The 15,706-nt window shown below is 36.4% G+C and overlaps 1 protein-coding gene across 1 annotated transcript in view; it reads right to left on the reverse strand.

The window, feature by feature from the left end:
* The window catches only part of KCNH8 (potassium voltage-gated channel subfamily H member 8), a 401,601-nt gene that overhangs the window by 81,032 nt on the left and 304,863 nt on the right, over positions 1 to 15,706 (reverse strand). The window contains exon 8 of the mRNA XM_032630495.1: positions 7,176 to 7,373. Coding sequence (XP_032486386.1) covers positions 7,176 to 7,373 — 198 coding nt within the window. The remainder of the gene's footprint in view (positions 1 to 7,175; positions 7,374 to 15,706) is intronic.

The following is a 15,706-nucleotide window of genomic DNA, read 5'->3' on the forward strand; positions in this document are numbered from 1 at the left end:
GTTTTCAGAGGAGGCTCAACACTCAGGATCTTACATGAAAAGTAAACAGACCTCAAATGAAAATGCATTTTTATAGGTTGCCTGGCTTTCTCTTTCCCTTTTTTCTTTATCTTTCCTTTCCTTCCCCCCTTTTTTCCCTCCTCCTTCCTTCCCCTCCTCTCTCTCTCTCCCTCCCTCCCCACTACCTCTTTCTTTGGATTTTGGGCAACCTTGCTGTCCTAAGGTCATCATTTCTGGTTTCTTTAGTCAAATACTTTGCAGTGCCTTCAGCGTCTACAGAGGGACTGTGCTCTTCTGCTATAAAAGGAGACCAGAGCTCAGGCTTCGGGTAGTCTTAGCTGCCCTACTCCTCTCTCTCACCTACTTATTGCCTTGGAATTTTCCAGTCCTTGCTATAAGTACACTGGGTTGTGAGTGGCAGATGGCAGGGAGAACAGAGAGTGAGAACAATTTTCTAAATGATGAATTGAAATGGCAGTGTAAAGACACCTTAAAAACAGCGAATTTGTGGGTCCAATAACATCATGTCAGGGTAGTATATACAGGGTAAGAGGACCCAAGGAAAGCCTTGGCTGTTAAGAGTTTCACTCTACCTCTTTCGTGGCAACAATGCCTCATTTAAACTGGACATGTCCTGAGTGATGAGTCCTCTTCACTAGAAAGCTATATCTAACCTCTGAGCCTGAGCTGATGGTCCCAACACTGGGGGCTCACTCATCAGGCAGCCATTAATAAATATGAGAGAGGAATTTTAAAAGACATGGGAAAATGTTCTCAATATATTTTGTTAGGGGACAAAAATGATATGTGTAGTTGATATAAATCTCTTAGAAAATAGGGGAATAAATGTATGAAAAGACTGAAAAGAATATCCTTTGGTGATGGGATTATATGTAATTTTATTTTTATGTAGATTTTCCAGTTCTTTCGAAATGCGCATTATAATAGGAAAAGTTAAAATGGAAAAAGAAAGAACATCATCTGCCTGAGTACCTATTTCCATTACTCAACTGTGAACGCCTCGAAGGAAAGCATCATATCTTAGTCATCTTTGTTTCCCTAGCACCTAGCACAGCGCCTGGCATAATTTTAGTGTGCCATAAATATTTATGGAACCAAAATGAACCTCTGGCTGTTTGATAACTTCTTTAAAAAGTTTTATAATCATAAGCAAGTAGCTTAGAAAATTTAGGAACAGTTCAGTCCCAAGCCCTTCCCATCATCCCCATCCCACTCCCCAAAGGCAAACTTTCAAAATTATTTCTTTCAGGTCTTCTTCTGATTATCACCAATATTTTAGATCATGAGATTTCACTTCTACTGCTTGACTTATCATATTAAGACAAAAACCTAAAAAGCAACTTGACATGAAAAGTGAGAACTCAGCTCACTGCTATCCACTTGCTCATCCCACACCTGATAGCTATATTATTATTTTTTGCTCATCTATTATAATTTTACAAACTAAAATTAGTATCAAAGACACACATTGAGAAGATTACACCAATAGTAAATGTATAGTTCATTTCTCAAAGTGAACAGATCCATGGAAACACCTCCAGATGAATAAACGTGATATTATCAGCACCCAGGGCTCCCTGGTGTCCCCCAGTCACCAACCAGCACCCTCACCAAAGGTAACCGCAGCTACGAGTTATACTGCAATCAATAAGTTTTGCCTACTTTTGAACCTTCTTTAAACAAAATCATACAGTGCATACTTATTTGTGTCTGTCTTCTCTGCTCAGCATTGAGTTTGTAAGATTTATCCATGTGGTAACATAACAGTTCATTCATTCTCATTACTGTATGGTACTTTATTGAATAATTATTTCATAATTTACTTATTTATTCTCCTATTAGTGAGCATTTCCACTTTGAAATTTTTGCAGTAATGTTTCCACATTATGTCCTTTGATGTGAATATATATATGATTTTTTGTTGGATATACACTCACAAATGGAATTGTTGAGGCACAGAATACAGATACGTTCAGACTAGGTAACTACTGACAAGACTCTTGTACCAACTGACACTCACATCAACAGTATAGGAGAACTCAAGATTTTCTTTATCCTCTCAAACACTTAGGGTTATTAGTGTTTTTAAGTATACCATTCTGGTGAATGCAAACGTTATCTAATTTTGACTTAATATGCATATCCTACATGAACGATGTTGAGCACCTTTTTTTAAAATATGTTTATTGTCTATTCAGGTAAGAAAATCTATTTTTGAAGTGCTTTTTAAATTTTTTAATGCGTTTTTTAGTTCTCTGCTCTTAGTGATCTGATAGAGTTCTTTATATATAATAGATAAGAGTCTTTGGTCAGATACATGTTTGCAAATATCTTCCATCCTGTGGCTTGCTGCTTCACGTTCTTAATGATGTCTTTTGATAAACAGAAGTTCTGAAGTTCAATTTATCAATCTTTCCTTTATGGATAGTGCTTTTTGAGTCATGCTTAAGAAATCTTTGCCAAACCCAAGGTCATGAAAATACTTTCTTATGTTAGCTTTTAGAAGCTTTATTGTTTTCCCTTACACAATTAGATCAAAATCCATCTGGAATTAATTTCAACTTAGTTTTAAGAGGGGTCAAGGTTGTTTTTCAACATGTATATTTATATATATTTGACTCAGCAATGTTTATTAAAAGTATCATCTTCTCCCCCTTATGTTACAGTATCACCAGTGTCATAAATAAAGTGACCATATGTTTATGGGCAGGTTTTTGCATGCTCTTCAATTCCACTGGCCTATTTATCTATTCCTGAGCCAACACCATACTTTCTTAATTACTGTGACTTTATTACACATCATGATATCTGCAGCATAAATATTCCAATTTTGTTCTTCTTTATGCTTGCTTACAATCATTTTAGTTCTGCAGTTCCTCTAATTTTTAGAAACATCTTGCCAATTTTCCAAGAGGCACATATATACAGGCAAACACACATCTACTGGGTTTTCGAAATTGAGACTGCATTGACTCTTTAGGTTAATTTGAAAAAAACTGGTATGTTTACAATACTAAGTCTTAAAACCATCACCACTGTATATCCTTCCATTATTTTAAACTATTTGTAAATTTTCTAATGTTTTATACTTTTCTGTATAATAGTATTGCACATTTAAACAATTTTTTTTTGATGTGGACCATTTTTTTTAAGTCTTTATTGAATTTGTTACAATATTGCTTCTGTTTTGGTTTTTTGGCTGCAAGGCATGTGGGATCTTAGCTCCCCAACCAGGGATTGAACCTGCACCCCCTGCATTGGAAGGTAAAGTCTTAGCCACTGGACTGCCAGGGAAGTCCCAGTATTGCACATTTTAAAACATTTATCCCTGTGTATTTGATGTTTTTATAATTTTAAAAATATTATATTGTTTAATTGATTGTTACTAATATATAGAAATACAACTGATTTTTGCATATTGACTTTATATCCATCAGCCTTACTACATTCACTTATTAATTCTAATAGTTGTTTGAAGCTTTTAAGATTCCTTCTTTGTTTTGTGTGTTCTCAAGGTTTATACAGATTTATCTAGGTATGGATTTTTTTTCATTACTTTTGCTTAATCTCTTTGATAGTTTCAAATATGTTTCCCATAAATCAGTGGTGTGCACACTAGTTAATTACAGATGCTCACGTGGAAGCTTTCTCTTCCCCCTCCTTCTCCTCACTCAGCTTGTGAGCGCCTCTGCCCTGGATAATTATCTGGGGTTCTTACACTCACCTGCAACATTAAATACCACTCCTACCTGCTTTTGTTGTAAATATTGCATCCCGGTCATTAGCAATTTCATCGGCCTTGTGTGGGGATTCTTAATAAGATAACTTAGCATTGATTCCATGGTAATATATATTTTAAATTAAAAAAATAAATTATTTGTATATATTTATAGGAATTAAAAAATAAAATCAATTTGCAGTATATAATGAAATAGATATTTTACAAAAAGTTTTCTAGGTCTTAGTGAATCCGGGCATTTAAACTCACTAAACTTCTGTTGCCTTATATTAAATTGGGGTGTTAATAACCTCTAACTCATAGTGTTATGAGAATTAAATGAGCAAAGTGTTCAATATTGTGAGCGCTTATGATTAGTTCTCAAAATTATGCCAGTAATTTGTTAACTAGGAAATATTAAAATGAAGGCATCATTTCTATTAGCCTAGGGTAATTGTCACAATAACAGACACAGATTTGTGAAGCTTTAATTAATAAATCTGAGTTACTCAGATGCCATTTGCCATCCAAAACCAATGGTTTCCTCAGTTCTGCTCAAGTCACCTAAATGCTTTAATGCCATTTCCAAATGAGCGCTGGTTTTGTACCAGGATAATTTGCTCAATAAATATTTACCAAGTGACAAAGTGGCATTATCTGATTATTTCCCATATCTTTTGGCTTTGTGACCAGCTTAGCTTCTACTCACAATGAATAGCAGGGAATAATAATATCCTTAACAATTTCTGATTCCGGACCACTTACACTATAGTTAGTGAATCAACAGGAAATAAGTTCAATTAGCTAACATATTCTTCCAATGTCAAATTAGTAGGTTAAGCCTTGAGCATTTGAGCATTTCCAAAAATTTCCATCAGGAGTAGAAGAAACATGGGCAAATATTAAATAAATATAGACTGTGTCTGTTTACAAAATGCTTGTCATTCTGCTAGGCTGAAAGATGGGCCATCAAGGAGAGCAGCAATTATATAAGCCATAATACTGGGTATAAAATCACCACCACAGGATTGGCACATTGAAGCTCTTCAGAAAACGAGAATTCCTGTTCTCTGCTCCCTAGGCTGTTACTGCTCTACATCGGCCAAAAACCTCTTCCCAGTGCTGCAGTCCCAGCATGCGACCTCAGCAACTCTGCCTTTCCAAGAAATTCCCCCAATCCCTGGCCCCCTTTCTCACTGCTTCTCAATTTCCTAACTGATTTGGCACTTAGCATTTACTGCCTGGTATTGTATTAAATATTAAAATATATATATTAAAACTTATATATATAATATATATTTAATATATATATTAAACTCTTTTCACGTATTTCTTCCAAGGTGATCCTAAACTCCTCGAGAGAAAGATTGCCTTTGTGCTGCTCTGGTTTCATGGTAGGCTGGATGACTCATTGCTTGAAGTCCCACATAATCAGTTCACATCTGTGCAAGGAAGTTGGTAGAAACCATCTTCTATAATAAGGTTCAAACCTCAAAGTGATATCTGGGACTAAGGTCATTAAGAGAACATGATAATCTCAATTAACATACACACACTACTATATATAAAATAGATAATCAACAAGGACCTACTGTATAGCACAGGGAGCTCTACTCAATATTCTGTAATAACCTATATGGGGAAAGAATCTGAAAAAGAATGGATATATGTAGATGTATAACTGAATCAGTTAGCTGTACATCTGCAACTAACACAACATTGTAAATCACCTATACTTTAATATAGAACAAAAAATAAATTAAAAAATAAAAAGAGAACATGACAGAACAAGCTTTTGAGGGAATACGGTGGGGCAGAAAGTACTCATAGAACTCTGGCTTAAGAATATTTACTCAATTCAGGTAGACACCCACATCTCCATAAGAACAGCTTTATAATTCACAAGTTTCCATTTATGTATTTAATGACAGAAGTAAGTAATCACCTGGGTTCCAAACTTGCCTCTTTACTTACTGGTTGTATGGCATTGAAAACGTTACTTTATTTCTGCAAGGTTTAGATTTGTCATCTGAAAAATGTGGGTAATAAAGGCATCAATCCTGTCAGTTAGGTTCAGAAAAGAGAAATGAAAGTAAATATTTCATCTGGGGGAATTTATTATAAAGAACTGTTTTCCCTGGTGTTGGATAGAGGTAACGTGAGTGTGATAGTTGCAGAGATGGATGAACAAAGAGAAGTGGGGTTATCAGCACCGAGGAGCCCAGAGGAGAAGCAATGGGAGCCACGAGGAGTCGGGGCTCTGACTTTGGTTGCGGGGGTACCTCCAGCAGGTGCCGGGATCTCTGAGAAAGCTCAATGAGGCTGCTTCTGAAAGTGCCTGAAGAGGCTGAAGGATGGAGCCACTTGCAGCTGTCTGAGGTGGCCTGCCACTCAACATATACTGCACCCATCAGAACCCGGAAGTTCCTTCCCCCCTCCTCCTGCCTCCAGTCTCCCTCTGGCGCCCCCTATTGGGAGAAGTGACTGATGTCAGCTGGCAAAGAAGAATGAGATTTGCGGAGTCCAAACCACAGCGATACAAAGCAGAGTACAGACGCTGGGTTTGAAGCTCAGACATAATAGCTTAATAACGTCTCTATTTGTTAAATGGGATAATAATGGTGCAGAACCCATAGATTTGCCTTCAGAATTGCTTGAGGTATTGTACTGAAGCATTCAACACAGAGAATGGAACATAACTGTGATTAATAAAGGTTAAATATTTATTATTATTGTATTGGTGTTTGTTGCTTTTGTTTTAACTGAGTTATCTATCAAACATCCTTAATTTACTATAGTAGTATTAATAAAATTTGATAACCCTCACCTGTTTGGAGCTACAAAATGGCATTTCAAATGTATACCTGTGATTCATGTAACTCACAAACACTAAAGGTAAATAGCATGTTAGGAAGCAAAGTGCCTGCCCTTTCAAAATCAACCATCAGATACATATACACATCACTACATATAAGATAGATAACCAACAAGGACCTACTGTATAGCACTGGGAACTATAATTAATATTTGGTAATAAACTATAAGGGAACAAATCTGAAAAAGTATATATATAACTGAATCACTGTGCTATACACCTGAAACTAACACAAAATTGTAAATCAACAGTACTTCTGTTAAAAACATATATATATATATATATATATATATATATATATATATATATATATAAAAAACCATCAGGTAAATGGTTATTTCTTCATCTGTCAGAACATGGAATTCTTGACATCACAGACTTTCATTGCTAATCTACATGTATATATAACTGTTGGTCACTGATTTCCTAATTAGTGCTTTTAGACTCTTCCAATGTAAACCAATCTACCCTGTATTGGGTTTTAGGACAGAGGGAACATAACAGCAACCGTTTGGCAGACACTTGTTCCTTCTCTTGGTCTAAAGGAAGAATATTCCTTACCACCAATCAGCATGGTGCAGATGGAAAAGATCTTTTCTGCATCTGTATTAGCAGAGACATTCCCAAACCCAACGCTGGTGAGGCTGCTGAGTGTGAAGTACAGAGCGGCAATATAGGCACTTCGGATCGACGGCCCCCCCAAAGTATTGTTACCATAGTATGGAGATTCCAGTCTCTTTCCCAGCTCATGAAGCCAACCTGCAATGGAAAAAAAATGAGCCTTTAAGCCCCCAAAATAAAGTCTCGGTATTAGCGCCTGGGCGTAATGATGAATGAACATTTAAGGATACACGAAGTTGCTCAGGAGAAAGAAGAAAGTTAAAAGGACGTTCAAGGCAAGGAATTAGATTCCATGGCTCTAAAAGCAAAAGCATCACTTTCATGCAACTGTTTTATAACACACACAGCAGAGAAATATGCATTCGAGTGTGGATTGGTGGTCAAAGCTGAACAGGTTACTCTAATGCAAGAACTACCTGCAGTGACAGAACCTGGGATTTCTACTCTCGGTAACAGTGTTGTACATTTCACGAGCTGTTAAGCTTATTTCTCAATTGGAATTTTAAGAAACAAAGGGGTTGAGTGGGTATTTTTCAACCCTACATGATAGTAAACAGCAACCAACACAAGAATCTAGACTTCATATAGGCAAGATGGGCTTTATTTCTTTTCTTTTTTTTTTTTTTTGATGGGCTTTATTTCTAATCTGTACAACCTTTCCTTATTTTATTCACCGGACCTGATATCAGTTGCCTTATAGGTCTTAGCTCATGCTTTCCTCAGGAAGCCATCTCTACAACCTCATTCTTCTGTTTGGGGGTGGTGGGGGAAAACTGCACAACTATGAGGTTCCTATAATGGAATTGGGTGCCCCCCTACAACTGTTTCACGATACTGGTGTATATATGTGTCAAAACTTATCTAATTAAATGCTTCAAATATGTGCATTTTATTGTATGTCAATTATACTGTCATAAAGCTGTAATAAAGCTATGTTAATAAAGATGGGAAATAGCAAGTATAATATTAATAATAATACAATGAAAACACAACACAAAGACCACTTTAAAATCCTTTACTGGAAATATTTTGTCTTTATTTTCTCTTTAAAATTTTATATTTAAAAATTCTGTGTGTGTGTGTGTGTGTGTTCAGCTCAACCCATAAGGTCCATGAGACTTTTGTTAAGGGATGTTAGGCATTGACCACTATTTCCTTATTAACACTTCATTTAATGGCTGCCCAAGAAGAGATGGAAAGTCATTACATCGTTTAAGTAGTAATAATGCTGTCATTATTAACTAAAGTTATAGATTATGCAACTGTGCTAGGTAATTAAAATGCAGATTTGAAACAACTGGGTTCCTTGAGATCAAACAGAAATGCTCAGTGGCAAGTACTCTGTCTCATTTATCTTGTCTCTAGAGAAGTGTTTCTCAACCATTAGCTTGCCTCTGAAATATCTAGAGAGCTTGTTAGGGACAGCCAGGTCCTATCCCTGGAGTTTCTGGTACAGCACATGGGAAGGTTGGGGAGAAGGACTGAGAATTTCCCTTTGTAATAGGTTCCCACGTGATGCTGTTGCTGCAGATCTAGGGGACCAAAGTCCTTCGACTTCGCAAAGTCACCTTCTAGAACAATAGCTCTCAATGCTGACTACAGCTGGGAAAGCATTTTAAAAATACACTGTCCAAGTGCCACCTCCATGTACTGAACCAAAATTTCTGGTTCCGAGTTCAGGTACTAATATTTTGAAAAAGCTCCCCAGTAGAACCTGATGTGAAGATAGAACTTAGAACCATTATTCCAGAACTTAGCAAAGCCCCTAACAATAGTAGAGTTTAATAAATATTATTTCTAAAAGTGAAAGAATTAATGAACATATAAATTGTTCTTGCCCTCTGCAATAATATGACAACACTGATGCAATATAACAACACATGAGCATTTATAAATTTGTACTAGATTTCTGCACAAAGTATAATGAATGTATTTTTTGATGATAGAGAATAATAATAAAATGAAAATTACACATTATGAGAGCTGACACCATTAGTAAGCTATGACCATTTATTCTGTCTGGAAAGGCTTCGTGAAGGAATAAACTCCACATTCAAACACAGATTTAAATCTGGACCCTTCCATTAAATCTGGACGTTTCCTTCCATCTTTGGGAATGACTAACTTCTCTGAGCTTCATTTTCTCATTTGTAAAAACACGGACACTATCTAACTTGTACGGTTGCAGTGGGATTAAATGAGATGCCACATGAAGAAAGGCCAACCCCTGTTAGTGGCAGATATTATATTAGTATATAATATCTCTTTTCTTTCTCTTTCTCATGTTACTTAAATTGGAACAGAGAAAGTACAAAATTCAGAAAGTAAGAGGAAATATGAGATCAGGAGTGAGTCATAATGGAAAAGGAAGGTGGTGACTAAGTGTACTCAGTAGAACCCAAGGGTGCCATCTGATAGAACTGAGCATTTCTTCACTAATAGAAATGACAGGGAGGAAATCTAGGTGACAGTAGTTTTTAAACTGGGGGAGTTATACACCCATTTGTGAACCTGAAGAAAGACATGCTCCTTTTCTCAGGACAAAGCACACATGGACACACACACAATTTTGTGTACATTTTCAGGTGGTTCATGGCCTTTTCCTACAGGCTGGGTCCAAGGGACCAGATTAAAGAGTCCTGCTCTAGAATTTTAAGTGAAGGGAAGGAGGAAGTGATAAAGCATGATTTGGTAAAACCTGGTTGAATCCTGTATGGAAAAAGATTTAGACATAAAGACAGCTTATCCAAGATTAATTAAAGAGATATCACAAAAGCAAAACACGTGCATTTAAAAAATATTACTGGTGTATTTGTATGCACTGTAGGGGGAGAGTCAAGACAAGTAAAATCAGGAAGCAGAGATGACATCTGAATAAATCATTGTACGCAGGATGCTGATTTCTGCAGAAGGGTGCTTTTACAGGCCTTTGACCCAAGCCTTGTCAAGTACGGCCAACTACAAGATGCTGAATGGCTGGTGGGTTGGCTATTTCTCAAGTGCCTTCCAAGCAGCGCTCTGAAAGCGATGTCATGGTTCTGCTCAAAAATGAAGTGATTAGAGGGGCTTGCCCCTTTGTTCCATGTTGGTCATTCCCACTAATTCTGGGGAAGTCTGAGCAGCTGAAAAATGTCATTTTGCCCAGAGAGTAAATATTGCATGACTAATTTTTTTATTTGATGCACAGAGGAATGAGAAAAACACCACCACACACAGTAAAGCCACTGCTTCCTCTTAGCTGAATCAGCTATACAATCAGGTCATGAATAAAAAACTGGACCCATCTACTGATCTTGAATTTGCTTACAGAACCTCAAGTTTTCTCATTAAAAAAATAAAACCAAACAAACCCAGCCAAAGCCTTTGATTAAACTCCTTAATTGTAACAAAAGTAAAACGGTGAAAAATTCTCCAAACCAAATCAGTTTTCATAGAATTTGATTTTCTTAATAAAATAGGATAAAATTTTGTAATAGGTCATAAGGATTATATTAGATTATACTCTCACTCAATTCCTGTTCATTTACATATGTGTGAAACTGTCTCAGAAGCGATTTAGGGAGCAAAACACAGACAAACAACAGACCTACTTTTGTTGATATATCTTTTCTGTCTAGCCAACTGTTCTGTCTATTTTCAGAAGCATCTTGTTTTTTAAGAAGGGTTGTTACTAAACTGTGTTGCAGCTATTGGAGCACAAGCAATAATGATGATAAAAAAAAACTTGGTAACACGGAAAGGAGGTAACACCCACAAATCCGGGGATGGGCTCTGGGGGCTAAAAAAAACTTTTTCACAGAACAGCTTGTCCGAAATGAGAGCACATGTTCCACTGTAACAAGACAGCATGTCACTGTACTGTAAAGAAGAAGCAATTTAACCAATTTGGAAGCCAATCTTTTTATAATCTAGAGAAACCCATCTCTAAAGGGATGTCCTAGAACAGTCTGTCTGTTTTTGCTGATTTTTTTCCCCTAAATTTTGAAGGAAAAAGCATACACAAAATGAAGTAGAATCTAAATATACTGGATACACTGCCATCTGATAGAAACAAAAGATATCGTAAAATAATCCTGTCATCACCAAAATAGATTAGATGAATACAACAGAGGAGATTTATGAAATAAATATCAATTTCAAAGATAGAATGACTCTTAATGACCATGCCCAGAAGAGCCTATAATTAAGCATGATAATTCAATCCATATACTTTTCATTGCATACTTAACCAGTATTTTGCTTAATTACATACTTTTAACTCTAAACAGGAGTTTCTTTTTATTTTAATCTAGGTTTCATACGGTAATATACTTTTATGGTGCATATGTTTACATTCACAGTTTGTTCAGGTGTGACCTGCTTTATACAATAGATGTGTTCCTGAAAAGTTTAGTTTATATTAGTATTTGGTAAATTAACAGATATTTTAGCTTTAATGAAAGGAATAGAAGCATGTTATTTAAGGAAAGCCTATGGGAGGGTGTGGCCAAGATGGCAGAATAGGAAGATCCTGAGATCACTTCCTTACATGGGCACACCAAAATGACAAATACTTACAGAGCAACTTTGAGGCAAAAGTGTAGAAGACTAGAAGAAAAGCTCTTCTATAACTAAAGATGTAAAGAAGGAACCACAAGGTAGGAGGGGTGGAGATGGGGTATAGTCAAAACCCATACCCACAGATGGGTGACCCACAAACGGGAGGATAATTACAATTTCAGAGGTTCTCCCCAAGGAGTGAAGGGTCAGAGTCCCACCTCAGGCTCCCCAGCCTGGGGATCCTGCACTGGGAAGATGAGCACCCAGAACATTGGCTTTGAAGGACAATGGGGCTTAATTTCAGGAAAGCCAGAGGGCTGTGGGAAATAGAGACTCCACTCTTAAAGGGCACACACAAATTCTCACACATTCCAGGACCCAGTGCAGAAGTAGTCATTTGAAAGGAGTCTGGGTCAGACACACCTGCTGATCTTGGAGCTCACCCTGGGGTCAAAGACGTTGGAGGCAGACATTCTGGGGAACTTGTTCTACCACAAGGATGCTGTTGCTGGCAAAGCACCACTTTGGAATCCTCCCTCTAGCTTATTAGTGTTGGGACCCAGCCCCAACCACCAGCCTGTCAACGCCGGTACTGGGACACCTCAGGCCAAGCAACTAGCCTGGCGGGGACACAATCTCACCTACCAACAGGCTGGCTGCCTTAAGACCCCTTGAGCCTGCAAACACTCTGGGACCTGGCCCCACCCACCAGAAGCCAGCAACCTCCACAAAAGGCAACCAACCAGACTGAGGGCCAGCCACACCTACCAGACCACCCACAGTAGTGAGCCTGCCAGAAGAAAAGGACTCACACAACCCATACAGGGGCACCCCAAGAGCATATAGCTCTGGTGACCAGAGGGGAATGTGCTGCTGGGATGCATAGGACATTTCCTGCCAAAGGCTTACCTCCCAAGGCCAGGAAAAGTAACCAACCTACCAAATACATAGAAATAAAAAACAGCAAAATTAGGCAAAATGAGACAAAAGAGGAATATGTTCCAAATAAAGGAACAAGATAAAACATCAGAAGAACTAAGTGAGACAAGGAGTCTACCTGATGAAGAGTTGAAGGTAATAGTTATTAAGATGTTCAAAGAACGTGGGAGAAAATTGGATGAACAGAGTAAGAAGTTAGAAGTTTATAATAAATAGTTAGAAAATATAAAGAAGAACCAAACAGATGAAGAATAACATAATTGAAAGAAAAAATACACTAGAAGAAATCAATAGTAGATTAAATGATACAAAGGAATGGATCAGAAGCTGGAAGACAGAGTAGTGGAAATCACTGAAATAGAAGAGAAAAAAAAGAAAAAAAAAAAGAATGAAAAGAAAGTGGAACAGTTTAAGGGACATCTGGGGCAACATCAAGCACACTAACATTTGCATTGTAGGGGTCCCAGAAGGAAAAGAGAGAGAGAAAAAGGCAGAAAACATACTTGAAGTCATAATAGCTGAAAACTACCCTAACTTGGGAAAGTAAATCCAGTTCCAGGAAGAATAGAGAGTCCCAAAGAGGGCCACACCATAGCACACTGCAATTAAAATGGCAAAAATTAAAGATAAAGAGTGAATATTAAAAGCAGCAAATAAGAAGCAACTGTTACATACAAGGGAACTCCCATAATGTAATCAGCTGACTTTTCAGCAGAAACTGCAGTCTAGAAAGGTGTGGCATTCTATATTTAAAGTGATGAAAGGGAAAAATCCACAACCAAAAATATTCTACCCCACAAGTTTTCATTCAGATTTGATGGCAAGATAAAGAGTTTTATGACAAACAAAAGCTAAAAGAGTTCAGCACCACCAAACCAGCTTTGTAAGAAATATTAAAAGGACCTCTCTAAGAAAAAAAGAAAAGGCCACAACTAGAAATATGAAAATTATGAGGAAAATCTCACTGGTAAAGGCAAATATAAAATAAAGGTAAAAAAATCAACCATGCATGAAGCTAGTAGGAAGGTTAAAAACAAGGGTACTAAAAGTCATCTATATCTACAATAAGTAGCAAAGGATACACAAAACAAAAAGACACAAAATATGATGTCAAAAATTATAAACATGGAGGTGGGGAGTAAATGTAGGGTTGTCAAAATACTTTTAAATTAAGAGATCACTATTATTAAAATAATCATGTATATACACAGGTTGTTACATATTAACTTTATGGTAACCACAAGCTAAAAGTCTATAATAGATACATTCACAAAAAAAGAGAAATTAATCCAAACATAATACAAGATGCAGTCAGCAAATCACAAGGAAAGAGAGCAAAAGAAGAAGCAAGGAACAAAAAAGAGTTACAAAAACAACTGCAAACAATTAACAAAATGACAACAAGAATGTAAATATCAACAATTATTTTATATGTGAATGGACTAAATCTTCCAATCACAAGACATAGAGTGGCTGAATGGATACAAAACAAGACCCATGTATATGCTGTATACAAGAGACTCATTTCAGATTTAAAGACACACACAGACTGAAAGTGAGAGGATGGAAAAAGGTATTCCTTGCAAATGGAAATGAAAAGAAACCCAGGGTAGCAATATTTATATCAGACACAATAGACTTTAAAACAAAGACTGTAGCAAGAGACAAAGAAGGACACTGCATAATGATCAAGGGCTCAATGCAAGAAGAAGATATAACAATTATAAACATATATGTATCCAACATCAGAGCACCTAAATACATAACGCAAATATTAACAGACTTAAAAGGGGAAATTGACAGTAATACACTAATAGTAGGGGACTTTAACACCCAATTTACATCGAAGGAGAGATCATCCAGAAAGAAAATCAATAAGAAAACATTGGCCTTAAATGACACATTAGACCAGATGCAATTAATATGTATATACAGAATATTCTATCCTAAATTAGCAGAATACACATTCCTTTCAAGTACACATAGACCATTCTCCAGGATAGATTACATGCTAGGCCACAAAACAAGTCTCAGTAAACTTAAGAAAACTGAAATCATATCAAGCACCTTTTCTAACAAAAATGTTATGAGACTAGAAATTAACTAAAAGAAAAAAAATGTAAAAGACATAAGCACTTGGAAGCTAAACAATATGCTACTACACAATCAATGGATTACTGCAGATCAAATCAGAAAAAAAAAAAAAAACACCTGGAGACAAATGAAAATGAAAACACAACTATCCAAAATCTGTGGGATGCAGCAAAAGCAGTTCTAAGAGGGAAGTTTATAGTGATACAAGCTCACCTCAGGAAGCAAGAAAAATCTCAGATAAAAAATCTAGCCTTACAACGAAAGGAACTAAAAAACAAACAACAGAACCCAAAGTTAGTATTAATAGAAGGAAAGAAATCATAAAGATTAGAGCAGAAATGAGTTGCAGGATACAAAATTAACATACAGAAATCTGTTGCATTTCTAAACATTAACAACAAACTATCAGAAAGAGAAATTAATAAACCAATACCACTTACAATTGAATCAAAAAGAATAAAATACCTAGGCATAAATCTAACTAAGGAGGTAAAAGACCTGTGTTCAGAAAACTATAAAACCTCGATTAAAGAAATTGAAGATGATTCAAGCAGACGAAAGATATACCATGTTCATGGATTGGAAGAATTAATATTGTTAAAATGACTATATTACCCAAGGCAATCTACAGATTGAACACAATCTCTATCAAGATACCAATGGCATTTTTACAGAACTAGAATAGTTCTAAAATTTATATGGAAGCACAAAAGATCCCAAATAGCCAAAACAACTTTGAGGAAAAAAAAGAAAAGTTGGAGGTATCATGCACCCTGATTTCAAACTATATGTCAAAGCTACAGTAATCAAAACAGTATCGTACTGGCACACAAATACACATATAGATCAATGGAACTAAATAGACAGCCCAGAAAATGAACCCACACTTATGTGGACAA

This window comes from Phocoena sinus, chromosome 4 (genome assembly GCF_008692025.1).
Source record: "Phocoena sinus isolate mPhoSin1 chromosome 4, mPhoSin1.pri, whole genome shotgun sequence".
Classification (NCBI taxonomy): domain Eukaryota; kingdom Metazoa; phylum Chordata; class Mammalia; order Artiodactyla; family Phocoenidae; genus Phocoena; species Phocoena sinus.